Source organism: Aspergillus puulaauensis, chromosome 6 (genome assembly GCF_016861865.1).
Source record: "Aspergillus puulaauensis MK2 DNA, chromosome 6, nearly complete sequence".
Lineage (NCBI taxonomy): Eukaryota > Fungi > Ascomycota > Eurotiomycetes > Eurotiales > Aspergillaceae > Aspergillus > Aspergillus puulaauensis.
The window spans coordinates 1,596,387-1,619,570 of NC_054862.1; the positions used below are offsets into that span (position 1 = coordinate 1,596,387).

General features: G+C 52.5%; 10 protein-coding genes across 10 annotated transcripts; 5 read left to right on the forward strand and 5 right to left on the reverse strand.

Moving 5' to 3' along the window:
* Positions 1 to 119: 119 nt before the first annotated feature.
* On the reverse strand, positions 120 to 1,028 carry APUU_60604A (putative class III chitinase; the record flags this gene model as incomplete). The annotated part of the gene is made up of 1 exon (XM_041693862.1): positions 120 to 1,028. The coding sequence occupies one exon, from the start codon at positions 1,026 to 1,028 to the stop codon at positions 120 to 122; it is 909 nt and encodes a 302-aa protein (XP_041559750.1).
* A 467-nt stretch (positions 1,029 to 1,495) lies between these two features.
* Positions 1,496 to 3,946, forward strand: APUU_60605S (putative spindle pole body associated protein SnaD; the record flags this gene model as incomplete). Its single annotated transcript, XM_041693863.1, has 1 exon — positions 1,496 to 3,946. The coding sequence occupies one exon, from the start codon at positions 1,496 to 1,498 to the stop codon at positions 3,944 to 3,946; it is 2,451 nt and encodes an 816-aa protein (XP_041559751.1).
* A 138-nt stretch (positions 3,947 to 4,084) lies between these two features.
* APUU_60606A (uncharacterized protein) lies at positions 4,085 to 6,261 on the reverse strand (the record flags this gene model as incomplete). The annotated part of the gene is made up of 4 exons (XM_041693864.1): positions 4,085 to 4,104; positions 4,488 to 5,707; positions 5,757 to 6,034; positions 6,082 to 6,261. The coding sequence occupies 4 exons, from the start codon at positions 6,259 to 6,261 to the stop codon at positions 4,085 to 4,087; spliced, it is 1,698 nt and encodes a 565-aa protein (XP_041559752.1).
* A 1,281-nt stretch (positions 6,262 to 7,542) lies between these two features.
* Positions 7,543 to 8,084, reverse strand: APUU_60607A (putative L-PSP endoribonuclease family protein Brt1; the record flags this gene model as incomplete). Its single annotated transcript, XM_041693865.1, has 3 exons — positions 7,543 to 7,609; positions 7,678 to 7,835; positions 7,923 to 8,084. The coding sequence occupies 3 exons, from the start codon at positions 8,082 to 8,084 to the stop codon at positions 7,543 to 7,545; spliced, it is 387 nt and encodes a 128-aa protein (XP_041559753.1).
* A 507-nt stretch (positions 8,085 to 8,591) lies between these two features.
* On the forward strand, positions 8,592 to 9,721 carry APUU_60608S (alpha/beta hydrolase; the record flags this gene model as incomplete). Its single annotated transcript, XM_041693866.1, has 2 exons — positions 8,592 to 8,998; positions 9,058 to 9,721. The coding sequence occupies 2 exons, from the start codon at positions 8,592 to 8,594 to the stop codon at positions 9,719 to 9,721; spliced, it is 1,071 nt and encodes a 356-aa protein (XP_041559754.1).
* Positions 9,722 to 11,866: 2,145 nt separating this feature from the next.
* chiA1 (class III chitinase ChiA1) lies at positions 11,867 to 14,795 on the forward strand (the record flags this gene model as incomplete). The annotated part of the gene is made up of 3 exons (XM_041693867.1): positions 11,867 to 11,968; positions 12,026 to 12,464; positions 12,514 to 14,795. The coding sequence occupies 3 exons, from the start codon at positions 11,867 to 11,869 to the stop codon at positions 14,793 to 14,795; spliced, it is 2,823 nt and encodes a 940-aa protein (XP_041559755.1).
* Positions 14,796 to 16,290: 1,495 nt separating this feature from the next.
* Positions 16,291 to 18,011, reverse strand: APUU_60610A (uncharacterized protein; the record flags this gene model as incomplete). The annotated part of the gene is made up of 2 exons (XM_041693869.1): positions 16,291 to 17,893; positions 17,950 to 18,011. 2 exons carry the CDS (start codon positions 18,009 to 18,011, stop codon positions 16,291 to 16,293), a joined length of 1,665 nt encoding a protein of 554 aa, XP_041559756.1.
* Positions 18,012 to 18,414: 403 nt separating this feature from the next.
* Positions 18,415 to 18,651, reverse strand: APUU_60611A (uncharacterized protein; the record flags this gene model as incomplete). Its single annotated transcript, XM_041693870.1, has 1 exon — positions 18,415 to 18,651. One exon carries the CDS (start codon positions 18,649 to 18,651, stop codon positions 18,415 to 18,417), a length of 237 nt encoding a protein of 78 aa, XP_041559757.1.
* A 1,536-nt stretch (positions 18,652 to 20,187) lies between these two features.
* APUU_60612S (WW domain-containing protein) lies at positions 20,188 to 20,832 on the forward strand (the record flags this gene model as incomplete). Its single annotated transcript, XM_041693871.1, has 1 exon — positions 20,188 to 20,832. One exon carries the CDS (start codon positions 20,188 to 20,190, stop codon positions 20,830 to 20,832), a length of 645 nt encoding a protein of 214 aa, XP_041559758.1.
* A 321-nt stretch (positions 20,833 to 21,153) lies between these two features.
* On the forward strand, positions 21,154 to 22,354 carry CEFD2 (CaiB/BaiF CoA transferase family protein; the record flags this gene model as incomplete). Its single annotated transcript, XM_041693872.1, has 2 exons — positions 21,154 to 21,214; positions 21,273 to 22,354. 2 exons carry the CDS (start codon positions 21,154 to 21,156, stop codon positions 22,352 to 22,354), a joined length of 1,143 nt encoding a protein of 380 aa, XP_041559759.1.
* Positions 22,355 to 23,184: the final 830 nt, after the last annotated feature.

The following is a 23,184-nucleotide window of genomic DNA, read 5'->3' on the forward strand; positions in this document are numbered from 1 at the left end:
TCGCACGCGCGAAGGTGGACGGGGAAGAAATGGAGGAGGCGGAAGAAGAGGCGGAGTCTGGAGAAAGCTCCAGCCCCGATCATATGATGTCATTCGGGGATAGCTTCAAACTACCCCAGTCAGGAAATCAGCAGATCCCTCGCTTTTTGCAGCACTGTCCTCATTCCCATGCTCAGTGACATCTGCGCTGCCCATTCCCAAGGTCGTGCTGTTTGCCCAGGCATCGAATTGAAATACTCCCAGCCCATTACGCCACCAAAATTCGGAAACTGTTCCACCAACAGAGCTAGCACAGGCCCTATCACTTCTTGCGGTACATATCCCTGGGAGCCATTTCCTGGGTTTGTCAAGAGGCCATACACGACTCTCGTCGGAGACCAACCCTGCGCTATGATCGCGGCGTACATGCGAGGATCTTCTGCCGGTCCCCAGCCGTTGTAGAACTGGGCATTATACCACGCGATGCTACCAGCTCGCTGCGCCTCCAACTCACGATAATCAAAACCGGAGAGATTTCCAATCCCTAGCAGAGCTGCCGCTACTGGTGCGAGGGAGATGAGAAACCTCTGGCCAAGGTCAGCCTTAAGCCGGTCAATAAGGCGTATAATGCCGGACATTGACATAGGTTCCTCGACATCCAGATCGATTCCATCTAAGCCATGGCGACGGATCATAGCCAGAAGAGGCACGTAATATTCCTCGAATTGGGCGTCGTCACCGTCTAGACAGGAGAACGTGCCCTTCGCAGCACCGCCCAACATGGCCATCACCTTAACACCGCTTTGCTGTAACAAGGGGATCTCGGCCCATAATGTGTCATACATGGAGTGACCAGGGGGATCGTCATTGAGAGTGATATGGTTGGGGTTGGGGGCGTTGAGATGGAACGCTGCGAGAACGACGTGCGTGATGCCCGTGTGATTGTTCAAGAGGGGAAGCAGAGAAACGTAGGGTCCTCTGTTCGGGCATAATGTCTGGTGATACAGTACGATGCGATGAGGGTATGAAGGGGGAGGAATTGGAGGCATCTTTCAAGTTCTGGATGGGCTTGTTTGAAAGTGTATGAAGTGGTGAGAAGTCGAGATTACGCAGCGTAGTACGGAGTACAGGCAGAGCATAGAGGGGTAATAAGCCTGCGGTAACCCTAAAGCGCTAAGATTCCCAACCTATGAAAACATAATGTAGTAAGACCGGTTATATCTAGGTAGCAAGGATAATTGTCTTGTCAATTTGAAGGTTCTCTTATAATAATACTCTTTCCACACCTCTCAGTGCATCTTCGTCTCAAGAAAGAGAACTGAGGCGTTGGGGCGGCAGTGAAACTAGCCCGATATGGAATATCATCAACAATTACTGCCTGTGCTTTCAGGCATCTCCGCGCGTCGCGTTTTCTCCCGCCAACTTCAACATTCACATCTCACTCCTCGCAATCGTCAATTTAACTGCCGATATTACTTCTCTTTCAATCTCTCCATGTAAGTGTTGATCGTCTGCCATGGCCGATACAACAACCCACGATACCGTCGGCGCATCAACCATGGCCGCTCCGTATTTCTCCCCTTCCTCGCCGTCACCGTCTGATCATCCCCCAATCGACTCGCCCGACCGTCTTCCAAGCCCAGTCAGTAGTCCGGGGGCCCGATCACCGTCTGGATCACCGCCTTCCACCCGTGAAGCTTCTCTCGAGCGTGCGGCCCGGGAGCTTGATGCGCGTCTCGCTCAATACACCGTCGATTTCAGCCAGTTCCCCAGTGGACACGGACCCGATGACGCTATAGATGAACAACCAGAGATCGAGGAGGAAGCAGATCGGCTATCAGCTGTCGGTGGGCCCGAGGATTTTACTGCCAATCTGGAACGCTATCTACTTGGGGAGGAGGACTCGGTAGACCAGGACATTCACGACGAGGACAAGGACCAGGAACAACCCCAGGAAGCGTTAGATAGCGAGCCAGAGCTGCCTCAATCCCAGGAATATGAGCAACCAGTCCGATCAAGTACGGCCCAGTCGCAACAACCGGCAGTGGAAGATGAGGCAGAGCTTGGCGAGTACAGCGAATTTGGGCCTCCGGTCGACATGTCTACTCCGTCGCATCTGCTGCGCCGCAATGTGGCCCCTACCCGAGAAGTGACGCACCTCGAAGATATCGAAGAAGATCCGAATGATGACCCGAGTCTGGTAGCAACGCCAACTGCTCGTAAGCCGAAGTCACCAACCAACAAAGATGTGAAACAGGCGGACGAGGACCTACGGCGGCAAATTTCCGAGTTGACGCAGGCCGTTAAAGACCGTGATGATCAACTAGAGAAAAATCGAAAGCGCGTTCTTGAAGCGGCCTCCGCCGGGGAAGAGATCAAGCACCTGCGGGCCGAGCTGCAGAGAAAGAGTGTCCTCCTAGAAGAGCTTCAAGAAGGCCACACAGACAGGACCGGATCGCGGAGATCCTCTGTCAACACATCCGAGTTCAATACCCTTCAGAAACAGATCGCTGACATGCAAAGAGACATGCAAACACACAACTCCAATGCAGGCATTGATGCCGAGCGACTAGAGACAATCGCGATGCTGCGTCAACAGTTATCGATGACTCAGGAGCAATTAAGAAAGCGGGATGCGACTCTCGACGAGACTATTGCGAAACTGAAAGAGGTCACTGCAGCTAAAGAGCTTCAGCTTCACGAAAAGAATGCAGAGATTGACAGGCTCCGTGGCCAAGTCGACTCCCAGCGTGTGGAAATGGACAAGCTCGAGATGGACGTCTCGCGCACTCACCGGGAATATCGGGTTCTTGAAGATCAAATGGTCTTGCTCGAAACCAAGAATCGCCCATTAGAGGAGAAAAACAGCACTCTTGAGGCCGACTTGACCCGCGCCCAGTCACAGGTAACGGCACAGGAGACCGCCCTAAAAGCGATGGCAGCAGACCTACCAACCGATACACCGGGAGGAACATATAGTGAAATTCTCGAGTTAATCAAAGATTTGGGCCCGCCGAACACCAGCCGTCCCGCAAAGCCCAGAGACAGCGGCGACCAGGAATTAGAACTGATATTCGAAGAGCTGGCCAAACTGCGCACAGAATCAAGTGAACGAGCCACAACCAACAAAACCCTAGAGGCGCAACTATCGCGTGCCCACGATCAAGCCGCAGAATCCCAACTCCTCATCCAATCCGTCGAGGCAGAGAACACGCGCCTCACCAAACAAACAGAGGAACTCAAATCTACATTCGATCAAACCCACGATGACCTCAACCGTCTTCGCACGCAATACTCTGAAGCCGTAGAGACGATCGAACGCCTCCAAGAAACCCGGCAAACTCAAACTCGGCCCCAGGCTCAATCACAGCAGCCCAGCCCTCCAGCAACGCCTCATACAAACTCCAACCTGGATGCAACTCACAAGGCCCAAATTGCCAACCTCAAAACCGCTCACTCAACAGCAATCTCCACTCTCCGCTCCGCGCACGCCGACTCAACACGCAAACTGCGCGCTCACCTCGCTGCCTCTGAAAAGCGCGAAGCAGACCTTCGCGCTGAACTAGCCCAAGACCAAACGAGGCCTCAGAGCCAGCACAGCAACGAGGACAAAGAGAACTCGCACAAGGACGAAATCGACTCGCTCCGCACCGAGATCAAACGCCTGCATGGCATCATCGCATCCAAAGACGAAACCGCTGCCGCAATGGACCTGCGCATTGCCAAATCTGTCGAGAAGCGCGAGCGCGAGTGGGAGCGTCGCGTTGAGTTACTACTCAAGGAGCGTGAGAGAATGGGCAAGGCTCTGCTATGGAGCTGGGGAGAGAAAGAGAACCCCCGGGACAAGGATAGTAAGAGCAGGGGTGGCAGCAAACCTACAACATCGGGCGAAAATGATAAAGAGAATGTAGACGAGGACGGAAAACGGAGACAGCCGTATCGGTATAAATACGTGAAGCGGACTTGACTGTACAGGTATATTGTATAGCCTACTAAGTCCTACTTATCGTTTTACTTTCTGCTTTTTTTATTACTGTATTTAACTTTTCGGGATGACTTTGGTGCGGCGCTGTGGATGGTTGGTTTTTATTGGTTACTTAGGGTTCTAGGACATGGTTAGGATGGCTGGGCTTATGGCGTTAGAGGAATCATTAGATGTTTTGGAATTGAATTCATCGTAGATTCGCTGTATGATGTAAACTAACGTAAAAAGGTCCTTGAAATATGCATATATAAAACTGCCGAATTCTAAATCCTCAGGTGGTATTTTCCCGCTATCATATAACAAGCAATTAAACCGGCGCCATAATAAGACTTGACTGGAAAGGAAGGGGGAAAAAAAAAAAAAAAACGAAGAAAGAAAAAAAGAGAAGGAAGGAAGAGAAAAATTGTGCACCACACCATCGATCGTTTGTTCCGTTACGCTTCTTCAGCTAGGATACGCATAAGTATCTGTCCTGCAGAGTCACTGGCCAACTAGCCTAGTAGCTAGTAGTCCTGTCTCCTACCACCGGGTATTCTCATGTTATCTGCCGGCAATTCATCAATCGACGCGCCGGACTCTCGAATACAATCAAGATGACCCGATACTGAAGCGATGCTCACATTGCCAATGGTACTGCGTGGCCGCCGCGGGCCGGGCTGTTGGTATGCAACACCGGGGACCTTTGATTGGTTTCGACGGCTGTAGAAGTTCCGGCCTGGAGGGAAGCGCTGGCTTTGGGTATAGCGCGGCATGTGATGGGGGTCGAACTGGCCCTGTCGTCGTGGATTGTGCATTGTGTTGATGCGCAGTGGCTTTGGATGGGTGTGGTCAAGGATATTGGCCCAGTTGCCGGGGACGGGGTTGGAATTGAGAGGGAGAGGAGCGGTTTGTGTGGTGTGGGATCTGCGGATTTTGAGAGGTGCAGGTGTGACGACTTCGGGGGCGCCTGCGGAATTTGTTGTCGTTGACCTTGGAAAGGAAGCGGTGGATGTGCTTGATTCAGTGTTTTGGGGAAATTGAGGGAACGGCTGCTCGTTCTTTTCGGGCTGCTGTGGTAACTCTGCTGGAGGCTCTGACGGCTCGGACTTTTCTACAGCAGGTTCTTTGTTCTGAGGCTCCTGCTTCTCGACGTCCACCTGGGCGTTTGTCTCAGCGAGTGCACGTATTTGAGGATCTGATGACAAGGGCACCGATATGGGGAGGGATTTTGGCAGGAATCGGCGAAGGGAGGACAATGAAGACTGGTTTTTCGTATGGTTTGAATGTTGCTGCACCGTTGCGCCGGGCAACTCAGAAAGTATTTGATTGTGAGCTTGAAAGTTGGTCTGCACAGTCGCAGTAGAGGGTGTACGAGAGACGCTGTTGTGGAAAGAGTCAGAGAGCGTGCCAGGAGTGTCAGTTGTTCCTGTCAAGTATCCCGCTTCGCCATCTGGGTCTGGACCGAAGCCGGATAGAAAAGACGTTGGACGTATCGGCATAGGTTGTTGTATGCTGGGAATGCTTCCCGATTCTTCACTGTGATCACTTGGTGTTATATATGGAGCCCGGCCGTACGTAATATCGGGATGGCGGCAGACACATAGGATGTCGCGCTTCAGGCTCTTTTCGCTTTGTAGAGTGGAACCTGAAAGAACACTGCCATCTCGGCTTCTTGAATGCTGGTGATGGTAAACACCAAGCAACGAAACGTCATAAGGACGCTGGCAGAGCTCTCTGGAGCAGAAGTAGAGACAAACAGTGATGCTGTTCAACGGTCAGTGAGTACCAATAGCCATCAGCATTGTCAACTTACAATGACAAGACTGAAACAATGACCACGGCTCGATGGAGAGCACAGCTGACGCCAACATTCCAAAAGCTACCGCCAGCAGAATCAGGGAGGCAATATGCCTGTTGCGAGACCACCACCAAGCCCGCCACGCTGGATCCTAGCCAGATTAGGGTTGTTAAGCGCAGGACGTAGGTGCACGCTGTATGCAGCGTTGCCTTCTGGCTCATATATCCAGCAACCCTGTTATACTGCCACGCGAGGAAACTGTGTAGGACTACAAGAGGCACCGTAAAGAACGACTATGTGGATTAGACTGAGTTCGATCAGGGTTGGAAAACATCCTTACCGCCACAAGCGAGAATATCAGACTCGGTGCCATCTTCGAGTCTACTGACTTGTTGCCGTACAGATAGAGCACAACCGCCCATTCGATAAGGGATTCGAGTAGAAGGACGTATAAAGAGACAAATATCATAACTTTCGTCCAGGCCCCTCCTCCCTTAGGCGACATAGTTCGGTACGACATGGCTGGCGGTTGTGATAAAAAAATGTAGGAGTTAGAAGAAAGTCGTAATATTGCCCTTTCCAAAGAGCCGGACAACGATGGCCACTGTTGGCGTGGCAGAAGATATAGTTACGCAAAAAATGGGAAAGAAATATTGAATATATCCAGAATGAATGAGTGTAGAATTTGAAGAGTAGTTGCTAAAGCTCGGCGAACAGAGACACCGATGAAAGATGGAGGTTGTCTGTCATTGTGAAGACCAAGAGCAAGAGTCGACTAAAAAGGTTATATGCTGGAGAGCTCCAGGCGCGTCAACGCGAGAATGAGAAGGATCGGAATGGAGGAGCAGCAAATATTCCCCTAGGCGGGAAGTGTCTAACACCCGCGACGGTTGCTTGCCCTGGAATGCGGAACATGAACGTCTGTCCTTCACTAAACCAGCAAAGCTGACGTGCTAACTAGGAGTCCCAGAATTTAGCAGTGCTGTCACCCTACACTGGGGCCTACAGTATACCCTATCTAGGCGATTGTTAAGCCGATCGGCGAGACACCCTCAGGGGGCCTCAAGTAGGGTCAACAGGGAGTTCAACCTCTAGAATGTTTGGTTGCGACAACCGCGTGGGCATTATTGCATCGGATGCAGGTGCCATGGTTCAAACCTGGGGCTTTGAAGCAATGTAGGAACCGAGACAGCAATTAAGTGGTAGAATGTAGGAGCATCGGCGGGATGATGGGAGGTCGAGGGATAAAGAAGGGAGGGAGAGATGGAAGAGTAAGAGACCGACAGAAGGGGGGACCACAATGGGAGGGCACGTGATGGCTCGCTCCAAGGGGTTTTCACCAACTCGACGGTGGAGGAAGTCCCTATCTCCTGTCTGAACTTTGAATTTCCAGGGGTTGCTGCAAGGACAAGCTCCTATTGGAATCTGCCCGATACATATAAAGGCCGGGTATGAAGGGCCAAAGCCAGCTCAGTTGGCACCTCCTAGCAACTCGCGAATCGCGATTGTCTGCCAAAACACCAATTTTACACCAGGGAATACCATGTTTTGTCAAAGGTAAATACTATGGGGCGTGCAGAGGTGAGGCCTGGTGATTTGGTGGGTTGGTTTTGCTATTTTTTGGAACTGCTCGAGAGTCTACTCGGTTGCTAACGTCTAACTGATTCACCATTTTTATGGACTAAGGGCCCAGAATTACTCGTGGCACTCCTTATGCTTCAACCTCAAGTAAGAGAATAAGGCATAGCCAACAGCGAGTGTGGAACCGCCTCTATCCGGAGGGTACACCATAGGGAGGACATCACAGATGAGCTGTGCACTCAATCTCAACATCCGTATTCAGCGGCAGCGTCTTAACAGCGACACACCTACAACCGAAATACCCGGTATCAGTTGTTTTATCTCCAGATAATAAGGAAGAAGAGAGGGAACTCACGTCCGACAGGGCTTAACGTCCCCCCAGTGCTTCATATACTCCTCATTCATGGCCGCAAAATCGTCCATGTTCGATAGAAACACATTCACCTTGACGACCTTTGTAATATCGCTTCCAGCTTCTTCGAGAACCGCGGTGAGGTTCTTGATACACTGGGCCTGCATTACGGGGAATGTTAGCCCAATTTCGTCATCATCCTTATGCATATCGGAAACTCAAATTGCGTAGGAGGGTTCATTTAGTACCGTGCGGGCCTTGACATCGCCATCGACAAGCGCCCCTGTTTTAGGGTCCATGGCGACAGCACCGGAGCAGTAGACCATGCCGTTGCAAACAATGGCCTGGGACAAGATCCCGGGGAGGGGCGGAGGGGCTTTGGACGTGAGGACGGGGGTTTTGGAAGCCATTATGGACGAGGCGTATGTTTGGAAGACGTGCAGGAACAATATTAGGGGGGCTGGAGGGTGCTGGAGAGGCGGTATTTGCTCTTATGGCTGTGGTGAGTTGTCATGCAAGGGCGTTGCATTGGGAAAGCCGAAACCCCTCATTTGGGTTCCTTCACTCTCCCCCTCGCCAGCTTGGACTGACCGGCTTATCGCGTCTACTCACGATGATCGCTGCAGAGAGTCGTATCTTGGGCCCCTGTGATAAGCCAATTACAAAGCACAGTAACATGGAACCCCTCTTGCGGTTCCCTGGTTGCGACGTACCAACTTGGAGAACGTGCCTCCAACGGTAAAAGAGGCGGGGTGAATGAGCCACTCCCCCTTGCATAAGACACGAGGCCAAACCCAGATTCTGACTTTCGACAAAGTTCAAAGACCATCCGTTTAACCGCCTGGCCATTTTATAAATGCTTCTTTTTCCATGAAGGAGACCGTTTCAACTGCTAATTCCCCGTACGATCGAGAACGATGTCCGTCTCCCACATGTCTCCCCCATACCCGCTTCATCCGTCCGTCCAAGACCTTCTAGACCCCGAATACGTCGCATTTTATAATGCACATGTGATCGATAAGCAGCAGGTTCATCTGCAGCCTGTCGAGGACTCACGCACAAGCGGTATTCTGATCCCCGGCGGTGGGCCTCTCATAGACGTCGGCAAGACGACCGACATAACCATCAAGCGGCGGAGAACCGAAGGCCCAGACGTATCTCTTCGTGTATTTACGCCTAGTGGTGACGCGCCGCTTGAGGGATGGCCCGTGATGCTGTACTTCCACGGAGGCGGCTGGGTGCTGGGGAACATTGAAACCGAGAATGTGGTGTGTACAAATCTATGTAGTAGAGGGGATTGTGTAGTTGTTACAGTTGATTATCGGTATTTCCTCCTCCTTGTTTTTCAGTGCAGACATCGTATGGGAAGGCTGACATGTATAGTCTTGCGCCGGAACATGCGTGGCCAGCGGCCGTCCATGATTGTTGGGAGGCACTTTTGTGGTTAATATCGGAAGGTCCGGCCACTCTTAGCATCAACACCAGCAAGATGGCAACAGGTGGTTCATCGGCGGGCGGGAACCTAGCTGCAATCATCACACACAGGGCACTCACGTTATCACCGCCTGTCAAGTTCCTCGCGCAGCTGCTCTCTGTCCCAGTAATGGATAACACGGCAACGGTGTCGAATAACGAATCTTACAAAGCCTATGAGTTTACTCCCGCCCTTCCGGCCGCGAAAATGCTCTGGTACCGCAACCATTACCTGCCAAAGGAGGAGGACTGGCCACACCCCGAGGCGAGTCCCTTGTTTTATACCGGAGACTGGTCCGCATTACCGCGGGCGTTGGTCATGGTCGGTGAACTGGACGTGTTGCGGAGTGAGGGGGAGCAGTATGCCGAGAAGTTGAAACAGGCTGGGGTGGAGGTCGATTTGCAGGTGATGAAGGGAATGCCGCATCCGTTTTTGGCAATGGACGGTGTGCTGAAGGAGGGAAAAAGATCGATTACACTGATGTGTGAGTTGTTGAAGGAGATTTTCTCCAAGGGTGTTTATCATGGAAATTGTTCTCACGTTGGAGATCCTGCAAAGGCACATAAACGATAGACATATGAAGTTGCATGCAACAACAGTACAATATGACAATAACCATGGAGCAGGCCTGGCTGTTAGCGGATGCTTGAGAATGGTATGCTCAAGGCACTTTGGGTTTTTAGGTAATATCGGGTCATGTAGTCTGTATCATCAGCGGCCAGCGACGCAGGCACATTCATGGCTGCGGTAATACCACGAGCCGTGCTACGTTATTCCAGTTTTAGTGCAGGACAGTCAACCAAGTCAAAAGTGCTGCTGCCATAGCTGCGGTGTGTGCAGCATAGACTCTGAGCATGGAGCATGCTAACTACCTTCCTAACATGGAATGTGCTCGACCCAGTTTAAGGCTTTGAGCCCCTGCAGGTACGAACTGACCGGAGCACGAGTATGAGCCCGGATGCGTGTTATCTTTCATAGCGCGTTGGTATTTGTGATACTGCGAGATTGTGACAATTTTACCTCGTCATAAACCGGATTTTGCACCCGCGCTTCCAGTATCAGGCTATCGCAGACGGATGTGGATCATAGCCTTGTAACATTGTTCCAAATTTCGTGGATGACTCGGAGTCGTGGGTGACTGAATGGCGTCTGGTGTTATCTGGGCATAAGGCTTAAGGGTCACAAACGGCACCATTTCCGGTCACCCAGTCTCTTCTTGTCCTGCGGCCCCGGCGAGCCCATGGACTGAGGACGACAGAGTTGGCAAATTAGGCACTCGCACAGGCTGCCTGCGTTAGCGGCTATACAGACCCAATGAGGCTGATAGCCAATTTAACTCGAACGGGTCTTCGGATTTAAAGCCCAATGACAGTCATCTGTTGGGGGAGGGCGATTTCATGAACAAGCTAAGACAGGCGCTAACGGAGGACCCCCTCTGGTTAGCGAGGAAAAAGAGACGCCCGAGTTCGGTCACAGACACACAGATCAAGCTTGTTACCAAACCGGTATGATTAAACGATACTGGACTCTGGGGGCGGATGCAACCTCGCCTCGCCTCGCAGTGCTTGTCAGAAAGCCGCTTTGGACCCTGGAATTACCGTTGCCAACCTAATCCATAGTATGTTTTGTACTGCGTACTGTATAGGCAGCAGTAAATAAAGGATCCGGCCGGAGCAGTACAAAGTATACAATTGTCGAATCACTGCCTGCCGATCCGATGATCCGGGTGCAAACCGAGGGGGGGTTCGTGGGTGAAGTCTGACGCTGGTTGATCGCATCCAAATGAATTGTCTCAGTGGGCGACCAAAGGCCGACTAGAGGGGACTCTGTCACCTGATTGGTGTTCCTGGCCAGGTGATGCACGAAGCCTTTTCCAAATCTCCACCCTCTTCCAACTTCCACTTCTCCCACTACTCCCACTACTCGACGCTACGCTTAGCGACTCGAGCCATTCAGCCGCCGACCATGAAACCAGGTCAGAGCGTGCCCGGACCTGTCCGTGGCGAAATCGGACTTAAACCAAGTGGCAGAAGCGTAGCCATAGTGAACTTCAATTCCAAATCCAACTGACGTTTAAGAAATGAAATGCTCTCAGGAACTCTAGACAAGCACGCTGTCGATACTAGCTAACGCCAGGCCCAGGTCAGGATCTTTTACTTTCATGAGGCTCTCCCCTGGCTTGGAGGTTGTCTGTTAAGAACTTGAGACTTAAGGCTGACCCACCTATCATAGATAACCCATGGACCCTCGCTTGGTCGCTTGTAAATCAGGCCCACTGGTCAGTGGTGAGTCTATCAGACTAGGTCACTAGACTTTTGCCGGATTTCTCCCGCCGAATGATACAATGTTATCTCAGCCTCTAGGAGACACCAGCCCTAGTAAACTGGGCCTTGGAGGGCTGTGCGGCAGGCCAATTTTCGTCTTTTGCTCTCCTAGGGTAGACGCTTACCACAAGCCTGATATCATGACTCCTGAGCGTGGCCCACGGGATGCCACTCACCAGGCCAATAACCTTGAGGCTCTGTTATAGCTTACATTGTCTAATTTCCCAGCAGGTTAAAACCCATATATTACCTGTCTTCTTCCCCTGGTTCTTGTAGATTTCCTCGCCAGCCTGTCTTTCGTTGTAGAGGCCGTACCAGCAGACGGTTGTCTGCGTCCTTTCTTTGTTGGTATTACTATCCACTGGTTCTATCCAGTTGTCATTCATTTCAAACCATGGCGAAAAAGCTACTCTCCCTCGTTTCGGCTATCTCGGGCCTAGCCTCATTTGCGTCTGCTTTTGTTCCTGAGGCCAAGTCCAATGTCGCCGTCTACTATGTAAGAATTTGTTTTGACTGAGATCGAGTTCAATCCAGTGTACTAATTCCTACATAGGGCCAAGGTCTCGCCCAACCTCGTCTTGCCGAGTTTTGCCAGGACACGACCTTCGATATCATCAACATCGGATTTATCAATACTTTCCCAGACCAGGATCCACTGACCGATTTGCCCGGCAGTAACTTTGGCAACCAATGCTGGGCTGATACCTATCTTGTCGACGGTGTCCCGTCCAAGTTGTACTCGCAATGCCCTAACTTGGTGGAGGATATTCCCGCTTGTCAGGCAGCTGGCAAGAAGATCTTCCTGTCCCTTGGTGGGGGACACAAAACTTATGAGATCGACACTATCGATGCCTCCACCAAGTTCGCCGACTGGCTCTGGGGAGCGTTTGGTCCAAAGACCGATACGTGGGAATCCGCTGGGAGTCCTCGCCCTTTTGGTGATGCTGTCGTGGATGGGTTTGACTTTGACATCGAGTACAACGGTAGCTGGGGTGAGTTCTGTAAAACAAAACCATCAAGTCTACACTCTAACTTTTGCAGGATATGCCAATATGATCAAGCGACTCCGGAGGCGCTTTGAGGAGGCGCCCGAACGTAGGTTCTACATCTCTGCCGCCCCCCAGTGCCCAATCCCCGACGAGCAACTCGGTGTCGCCATCGCCAATTCAGTCATCGATTTTGTCTGGGTTCAGTTTTATAACTCAAACCCTTGCTCCGCTCGTGACTTCGTGGCTGGTACAAAGAACGGCTTCAACTTTGATGAGTGGGTTCAGGTTATCAAGAATGGTGCCAATCCCAACGCGAAGCTCTACGTAGGTCTGCCTGCTAGTGCGCTTGCAGCAAATCTAGGGTACTATTTGACCCCCGAAGAGGTCCAGCCCCTGGTGAAGAAGTACATGAACAAATACCCCGAAACTTTTGGAGGTATCATGCTGTGGGAAGCCACGGAGTCAAAGAGAAACCAAATCAATGGGGCTAGCTATGGTGAGAAGATGAAGGACATCTTGTATGACCTTGATCCCAATCATCCTACACCAACCCCTTCGCCTACTCCTACGCCTACCTCGACCACAACAACAACGTCTACTACTTCCACCTCGACCACTTCTAGTACCTCGACTTCTACAAACACACCTACACCTACCCCCTCTGGAAGCCCGTCAGGATCTAGCACTTGGACTTCGGAAACCAGCAGCACCCCCTCAGTGGCACCTTCTGGGTCGAGTACTTTTGTGTCCTCGAGCTCGCATGTCTCTACGTCCGCCCCTTCAGTTTCCGCATCGAGCTCTGTTGTGTCTTCAAGCACATCTGTGTCAGTAACCAGCTCTTCTATCCCCTCCAGCGGCCCTACGACGTCGAAGACTTCAACCTCGAGCACTCATACTCCTACATCAACACCATCTGTCCCTGACTCCAGCTCCGTTGTCTCTTCAAGTACGAGTGTCTCAAGCGTTCCCGTAGTCCCAGGAATCAGCACTTCTTCCCACGTGCCTCATCCGACCTCCAGCACCAGCACTCCGTCCAGCACACCCGGCGCACACTCTTCTTCAAGCTCCAGCGCTTCGAGTACTTCCTCGACTACGACGGAGTGCTCGGAATCCTCTACTGCCACTAGCTCTCACAGCCTGTCCAGTACGCCAAGTGTCTCGAAGTCTCCGTCGGCAAGCTCTCCAGTTGTTTCGCCTTCATCGTCGACTTCCACCGAGACAACTGTAACTATGACAGTGTTTCCGACACCTAGCTCCTCTCGCGTGCCCATCCCGTCAAGCTCTGTCCCCAGTCCCAGCACCGACTGCACAGAAACTGAGATCGACTCCACTTCCTCCGCAACATCTCAGACATCCGGCACCTCGACGAGCAGGCCCGTGATTCCAACAACTTCGACCTCTAGTAGAAGCACAATTTCGACGTCAGGGACCGTTACCCCCACACCGAGCGTGTCCGGTGTGCCAACATCGTCCCCGTCTGAGACGACTTCCTCGTCGCAAACCACTGACGGCGACTGCGATGAGACAGCTACTTCCACGGCCCCAGTAGAATCAACCACGCAGCCCACCACCGGGCTCACTACTAAGCCAACCGACACTGGATCCGTCACAACTCAGCCTACTACTACAGAGCCAGCCATTACCACGACACTTATTGTGACTTCATACACTAGCATTTGCCCGACAGGCTTCACCACGATCACCACCACGATCACCTCAACTTACTGCCCCGGTACGGCTTCTGCCACAGCCACAGGAACTGATATTCCTGGTTCTGTACAGCCCACAGGGCCGCCAGATATCCCTGAGGGATGGACAACCACAGTGACTGTCTGTAACGTATGTGCTGCGACCCCAACCACGGTCACCCTGACTCTGCCACCCGCAACCACAACTGGAGAGTCTACCCCTGTGCAGCCTACAGACGTGCCCGCCGAGGTTCCATCTGACGGTGGTTACACCACTATCCCCGGACCCGAATCCACAACCGGAGAGTCTCGTCCCGCACAGCCGACAGGTAATAGCCCTGTTGGTGCTCCCCATCCTGGTGAAGGGTACACAACCATCATCGGACCTGGATCCACCACCACAGTTGTGGTTGTCCCCGCCCATCCAGCATCTACCAGCAGTCTTGTAATCGGTGGTGTGAGCAGTGCTTATCCCTCTTCGACCTTCTATGTCCAGCCGTCGGCCTCCCGGGTTCCTGTGGCGCCTAGCGGTACACAGGGAGGTGAGGCCCCTGTTTTCACAGGTGCCGCGTCTCGCGTTTCTGGCTTGGCGAAGGGAGCTTCTATGGTCATTGCTGCTGCACTCTCTATGCTTGTCGTGATGTAAATTTGCCCTTCTTTTCTTGATGATCGATGCTATACAACCGAGGTTGTATCAGTATCGTTTTATTCTATGATGTTGATGTAGTGTCTCGAGAAATTCGAGTTTGGTGGATATGTTAGACTTTTTACAATCAAATATGATATATGTACTTCTCCTAGAACACCTTCACAATTGTCCCTTCGTACTGTTGTTTTTAGTATAAATGGCGAAAGTCGTGTTTGTAATACTTAGGGCTGGGTTAGTGGTTTTTTGCAGCCTTGTTGCCTAATTTTGTCGCCTGACATTCCTCGCCTGCTGCGCCACTTCTCTTCTTTCTTCCCCCCTCCTCTCTTTCTATGTAGAGTCCTAGGCTCTCTTTGCCCCTCATATCATGCTTTTGCTGGCCCTCCACTGATACCGAAGGGTCTTGACGCCTTACTCTTGACCTAATTAATGGTTATCAGCAGCACCGTCTGTGTCGCACTCGACCATGGCGGGGGTGTTCGCTTCGGTCCCCAAACCTTCGCCATTTACTCCTGCGCGCCCCTGCCGCCGGGTTTCGAACATCTCAAGCATAATATTGCTCTCTATACCCAGCTGAAAGTCTCCGCGTCGCGAGTTTGCAAGACGCTCCCCATTTATGTGAATTTGGACGAACCCGCAGTGGCCCAGCTAGCTTCGCTGCCAGTGTTGTCCCCCACGCAGCCGTCAGCCAACACGATCTATCACCTTCCGTGGTTTCTGATCAATGCGGCAACATTTACCCAACACTGCGTGATAGGAACAGAATCGGCAGTGGAGTCTTTGCTGGTCATCCTACAGCGACCATGGTGTGTTCTCGAGGTTTGCTGCGCCGATATCGAGACCGTTGCGGCGGTGCGGGAATTCGCCCTGCTAGCAGCTCAAGCAGACCCTGACAGCTACCATGTAGCAGTCCAACTGTTGTCTCACGAGTACCGGGCGAGGGTATCCCCGGTCTTAACGGATGTCGTCCACTCTGCTGGCCCGCGCGCGTCGCGTTGCACCGAGAAGGCGCTCTGCGATATTTACGCAGCGACAACTCTTGTGCATTCGTACAATCGGTTCTGGCTGCCGCTGGTCTGCAGTTGTGCGGTTTATCTGGACATTTCTTTTTCCGAGGTGGTACGCCGGATCCGTGACGGTTCGTGTGATGGATCCGATGGCTGTCAGGGCTGGATTAGCCTATATAGAGGATTACTTGGGAGAATTGGCGATTGGGTGGCTTAACTACATTATAGGGATCATCTTTCATAGAGCGCCGGTTCGGGGTCTGAACCAGTAAGCCGACGATTTGTCCGCCAGTTTTCTCGTCCCGTTTTATAATAATACTCTCCAACTACAAGACTAAATCATGGTTCTATTGAGAACCTCGAGCTATAGACAATTTACAAATTATTCACCATATACATTCATATCATAACGTTCAATATCTCTTTGTTTCCAGCTCATCGCTCAAGCGCACAACGAATTCAAGAAAGAGTCAAGGCCATGGTTACCATCATTTAACAAGTGCCTCACTCTGCGGCGTCGCCGTTTTCCTAACTTCGTCCTCGTCCATATGTGCAATCCATTCCTCTACAGCACCACGCATCTGCTCGACTAACCGTCCAGCCAAACCTTCTGTGCCCTTCCTCGCAGCCTTCTTCGCCTCCTCGTCTTCCTTGCCCTTTTCCGCTGCTTCACACGCCGCCGTCATGTAATCAGCATAATATACCTCCATCTGCGCCCTAATAGCGTCCCTCTCCCCATCACTACGTGGAACACTTCTCTCTTCCTTCTCAGCCTCCTTCTGGTACGCATTAATCCGGGCCAGGGCAGGCTGCATCTCACTAAACGCCGGCATGTTCGGAAGCAGTCCCATAGTAATCCAATCGAACCCTTCAAGCCGACAAACAGGGGTAATAGCCAAGGTTGCATAGATGATACTCTCAGTGCGCTTCTCTTTATTCGTCAACAGCGCATACGGCACATCCCCCTTTGCCTTCGTCTGCAGCCACCGCGAGATCTTGGTCGCGACAATCTCCGCAATGGTCGCATAGACCAGGACAGCCAGGAACGCAAGCTGCATATAACCATGCATATTGACCATGCACGCAATCGAGGAGAACGCAGCCAGGGCACCCGTTACCATGAATACCCAGTGCAGCGTTGACTGGACCAGCGTCGGCTCGAACTTCCACGTTGTACGCGCCCAGGCCTCCATGTTCTTCTTCGCACCCTTGAATATGACCGTTCCACCCTCGGGCCGCTCGTAGGCTGCATACCGCGGCGTTTCTTCCTGGTCGATTGCCGGCGTCGAAACCCGCACCATAGGCAGGAAGGTTATCAGCGCCGACGCAATCCAGTGACTACCGTACAAGAAGAACAGCGTAAACGCCCAGACGTCCGCGGCCAGAATGCCAATCAACATGGCGGCCAGGATCATGCCGCCGTTGGCCAGAATCAGAAGGTAAAGCGTCAACCGCGCGAACATCCACCGGCCTAGCCCTGGGTCCAGACTCAGCCGGAGCCTCTTATCCCTAGCCATATCGCTGACCTCGCGCGGCGTCCTTGCAACCTGATCGATGTGCACGACCATGAAATCATTACCGGGGTTAATATCCCCAGACCGGAAGGAGATCAGGCTATTCAGCCATACATTGCTGAAATCCAGCGGCAGCTCGCGGAAGACAAAGTCCGAGCGCACGGGGATCATGGTGATGTACTTTGCGCACATCTTGATCGGCGCCGAGAGCGACTTGGAGGGTAAGCCCGAGGTCACATACTCGACCAGCATCTGCATCGCGGGCAGCGTGCCCCCGATCATGGACATGTGCGGCCAGTGGAAGGTATCCTTGTCGAACTGGACGTAGAGCTTTGCGGCGCTGGCGTCGGCGCGCGGGTTCCCCAGGACAGCTGCAACGCCGAGCGGGTCGAAGGACACCGAGGTGTCATTCTTGAGGGTTGCTTTCGGGCCGTCGGATGAGAAGGGGTATTTGGCTTCAGCTATGGACGCGCTCAGCGAGATAGCGACGGTGCGGAGCCATGGTTCTATGGTGGGAGAGCGCCGCATTGCACTGAGCCTGGGCGTGCAATTGCAATTGGAACTGAAGCTGTCTCTGCTATAGACGAAAGTTACATAAATGAACCACGGGAGAAAAAGAGGGTCAAAACTGACGCGGCAGAGTTGGTTTGTTGGTTTGTTATTTGCTGGCGCTCGGCCAAGCCTGCAGGAATCATCGTGCGGCTGAGCAGTGAGCTCAAGCTGCTGCACCAAACTCTTTCGGGCTGAAGATGTTCGTTGTGGGACCGTTGGAATATGGTGTTTCTGTTAAATATTAATGATAGTCAAAGTCCTGCAAGGTACCTATATGATGCTGGAAACGAGATTCAAGCTTTGGACTGAAGTGTCTGATTGGGTGAGCCTTGTATCTCCACTACAATATTTGGGCAAGAGGAATGAGAAAATTACATACTGTTATCAAGTCATTGAGTGTAGAGCCCATCGACTCCATCGAATAACCTCCCTTGTCTCCCAGTGGGAAAATAACCGTTAGGACAATATTCCTGGATTCGAAATTCTGTTCCAACTACGTATCCTGCACGTCCACTTGGATCGCTAAACCAGTTTTCCTCAGACTGTTCACGTTGTCGCTGCGCAAGCTCCGACATCTGCGACGCCGCGGGGAACACCAGTTCTTGAGAGGAAATCGAAGAGGGGCTCGCCTAGCTTCTTGCGCAGCGCGTTCACACCGTCTTGGTTCAGGGTGGCCCAGTACTCCAAGTATTTAGCGAGGCAAAGCGGTTCATGGCCAGAGGCGTTGGCAGACTCTCTGATAATTGCGTTGTGCAGCTCTACACAGCGATCGACAATCGACATCCAGTCTTGCACTTGCTGGAGTCCCCTGTACCGGTGCCTAGTGGGCTTGTATGAGAGCGCGGCCTGTATCACGCAATGGGCAACGAAAGCACATGTATCATTCCCTCTATTCTGTCACGATGGCTCACCTGAGCCCCAATATAGTAAAACTCCCTACTGGAATCTGTGGCCTAATCCGCGGTGGCCCAGTCTTTTATTTCATTCCTCCAAAAATACCGTCCAACTTGAAATCATGAACGGTTCACATTAGCCGACGAGGCTCGCCGAAGGGTATTTGCGGGGTGTCTGGAATGTCGAAATACTAAATGCGACCGTTACAAGGGTGACGCTTAGATTATTTCTGGCGCAGAATGCGAAAGCACTACAAGTACAGACGGTTGGGATTTCCAACGTGTTTTTTACTGGTGGTTATCACCGGTGGCCTGTAACTCCGGAGCAAGTATCGCTCGGTCTTGACTCTTTTGAATATGAAAATGGGACCTGGAAACTCGGCTTTAGGAGCGGACTTGTGTGGTAGGTACGTGGACACTGGAGCGTAGCTGTCGATACAAGGAGCATATCATACTAGGAGCATATGGCACGAGCTTTTGCTTTATTGGACTACGTACGTTGAGCTGGCGAGGCGCAGTTTAGTGATCCTGTAGCGGAGACATGCAGGCATGGATCAGCCGTAATCTGCATAGCTCCAATCCTATACCTTACGACTGTATATGACATTATATAGGCTATGTACTCGCATTGATTGTCGGCCCGTCTGGGCCGATTCGGCATGCCGACATACAATCCATATGGAAATAATGAGAGCTGGTCTTGTTTCTCCTACAGATGGGCTTGAACAAAATTTCCATCTTTAATTGTTTATCCCTCCTTGACTCGGGCAAGGCAGTCCTGCACGGCCCTACCAGAAAAAAGCCTACGGGATCTATTATCCGAACACTCAACATCCTTTTTACCTTACCCCTGAAAATCACCAACAATTATAAATACCGGCCCCCACGGGACCAGACGCAACGAGTCAACACCAAAACATCGGGTTGCGGCTGTGCAGCCGGCGCGTATAACATCACCAAAATGACGGCGTCTAATAGCCAGATGCAGTATTGACCTGCAGCGCTAAGCTCGACCCACCGGTTAGCAGAAGCTTAGGGGCGCCATGTTCTGGTTTCACTGGGCCAAGCAAGTTAAACAGCACAGCCTTTACAGCCCCCAGACCCAGTGGACCCTTAATTCTAATCATCTTGCACGCACAGCGGTTCAGTCTCCGTAAGCCATTGGCATAGTGCCCGTAAGCCAGTTTTGGCCCGTTGATGCTAAGCATAATCATTTCCTTTCAGGCCGAGCTGGGCAGGCTCTGGGTCTGTCGCTGACTCGCTGTCGCGGCTCGGGTTGTTGTCCCTGGTATTTAGAGATGACAGTGTCCTCGCTGTCTTGCGACAATTGCCAATTCGCAATCAACTCCATAACTTTCCATATCTTAAATCCTCCATCATTATCCATACCTTCCTCCAACCCAACCCAATCAACCCAATCAACACAATGGGTTTCCGCGGCCTCCTCGAGTCCAAAATCGACTCTAAACTCCACCGCAAGACCTCCAGCACCCAAATCCAACCCGAGTCTGCACCAGCCCCGGCTCCGAGCTACTCGTCCGGTCCTCCGCCCCCTCCTCAAGTCCCTTACCCATGGGCTCCACGATGGGACGATAACTACCAGCGCTGGTACTTCTTCAATGAGCAGACGGGGGTGTCGTCTTGGGAGACCCCGTCCCAAGATCCGTCTTACGGTTATGGTGCGCCGCCTCAGCAGGAGCAACCAGTTCCAGCTCCAGCCCCAGCTCAGGGAGGATACTATGAACAGCCGCCGCAAGAGTCAACGCAAAAAAAGGACGGTGAGGCCGAGAAGGATTCGGGGAATTTGAAACCCGAAGGCAAGACGAAGAAAAGGCTCAGCGCTATCAAGAAATTGAGCAGTAAGGTCAAAAAAGCCCATGATAAGAAAAAGAGCAAGGGCAAGGGCAAGGGCAAAGGCAAGGGAGGTGGAGGTGAAGGTGAAGGTGAGGAAGAGGAGGAAGAGGAGGATGAAGACGAAGAGGAATCGGGGTCAGGGTCAGGGTCAGGTTCGGGGTCAGACTCAGAATCAGAGTCGGAATCAGAATCAGAATCAGAGTCGGAGTCGGAGTAAGAGTCGGGCCATGACTCTACTTGACTGATGGGGTGTCTGAATCTGATTTGATTTGCTGTTGATGTTTTAGTTTACTCTCTATACCTCGGAATCTTAATCTATCTTGGCGATGTGCAAAAGAACAGCCTAAACAACCCCGGAGATGTGCATCTTAACTTTGTTGATTCATTCTCAGCCACGGGCCGGGGCCAACTGGTTCCCCGCACGTGCCCGGACCTCGGCTGCGGAGAGCTCGCCACGTTTATATACCTCGTTCGAATGTACTTTGCTGAACGGTTCAATTTTTTCAAACAGTGTAGAGCGCGTTTCTTATCGTACACAATGTCCGCGCAACTACCACTCGCCGGCGTCCGCGTCGTGGAATTGGCCGGCCTGGCACCCGGTTCGTCAACATCCATACCCCACGCACCAACACCAAAGTTACTGACAGTCTACGCTAGGCCCGTTCGCCGGTCTCCTCCTCGCAGACTACGGCGCATCAGTGCTCCGTATTGACCGCCCCAAAGCTGTCAGCGCCGACCAGCTAACCCGAGGCAAAACATCCATTACTCTCGACCTGAGAGACACATCCTCACACCGACTCTTGCTGGATCTTTTGTCCAACGCCGATGTCCTCATTGACCCCTTCCGGCCAGGCGTGCTGGAACGCCTCGGCCTCTCACCCAAGGATGTCCTGCTAAAGCGTAACCCAAGGCTTATCGTCGCCCGCATGACAGGGTTCCGCCGCGACGGGAAATACAAGGACATGGCAGGCCACGACATCAACTACATTGCCGTATCCGGCGTGCTGTCAATGCTGGGACGCGCCGGCGAGCGGCCCCACGCCCCAGGAAACATCATCGGCGATTTCGCCGGCGGCGGTGCGGTCTGCTTCCAGGGGATCTTGCTGGCGCTGCTGTCGCGCGCCAACACCGGCCGCGGCCAAGTCGTCGAAGCAAACATGGTTGACGGCTCTGCGTATCTAGCGGCAATGCCGCGGTTGAATCTGGAGACGCCGCTTTGGAGCGACGCCCGCGGCAAAAACATGCTTGATGGCGGGAGTCCGTTCTACGATACCTACGAGACCAAGGACGAGGGGAAGTATTTCTCGGTGGGCGCGTTGGAGCCGCAGTTCTACGCGGCCCTGATCAAGGGTTTGGGGTTCCAGAAGGGGGAGCTGCCGTCGCGCGACGACCGCGATAATTGGCCCGCGCTCCGGGAGGCTTTCACGAAGCGGTTTAAGGAAAAGACTCGGGCGGAGTGGGAGGCCGTGTTTGATGGCACGGATGCCTGTGCGGCGCCCGTGCTGGAGCAGTCTGAGCTGCGGCAGGCGGGCTTTGAGCAGCGTCCCATTGTGCATTTGTCCGATACCCCAGCCCGACCGATCGCGGCGGACGATGGTGGATGGGAAGGGGGGATCCTTGCACCAGGAACTGGGGGCGATGAGACCTTGAAGACATGGTTTGGATGGGAGCAGGGCCGCGATTATGAAGTGAGGGAAGACGGAGCGCTGGTACGGCCGGATGGCAAGTCAAAGTTGTAACGTATAGTACTGTATACCCGAGTCAAGCTGTCGCAGAAAGCCCCAAAGAATGTGAATAGTATCCGTATGTAACCTTGGTTAGTACGTACGTATTTCCCGGGTCGGTGCTCCAGGCGATCCACGGGCCGACTGAGACAATCGGAGCAGAGCCCCCCTTTGTGTGCTGGTTTACGGAGTATGAACATCATCGCGGGACAAAGCCCCGGAATTCGCGAGCCATCCGCCCGAGATGGAGAAATAAATTAAGACATAAGACAAAGACCGGGCTGAGCTGAAGATGGATGTCTCAGATCAAAGCAATCAGCCACAGGTGAAAGTAACCGTTGAAGAAGGGTTACAACTTGGCGCCAAATCCGGAACGTAGATTCGATGTAACTCAACACATGCTGGCCTTGTGGAGAGTGATTCGTTTTCCCTCAGCGAGCCGTTCTTTTACTAGCGCGCCCTATTCTGCTGCTATCAATCTTAGTGGATGGATGTTCACGTCACGATTTGTGCTCCGGTCTCCGGTTCTGAGGGGGGAAAAGCACTACTTTGGATGGCGGCGCTGAAATTCCCCGGTGTCAATACGAGCAGCAATTTCAAGCTCCCCTCAGCCCTCCCCCAAAGAGAATTTTCTAACGCTCCTCTTGTTTTGTGATGCCGGATTTCCCGGGCAGCAGTGGGGTTCGACGTCATGATCCAAAGCAGTAGAAACACATAAAGTCATAAGTGACATAAAACCCACACTTTCTGAGACTGCGAGGTGGAAAATCAGGTACGCTTCCCTGCCCACTGTTCCTAGCGTCCGGTACGATACCGTAAGCCTTGTTTCAGCGCTGTATTGGGGC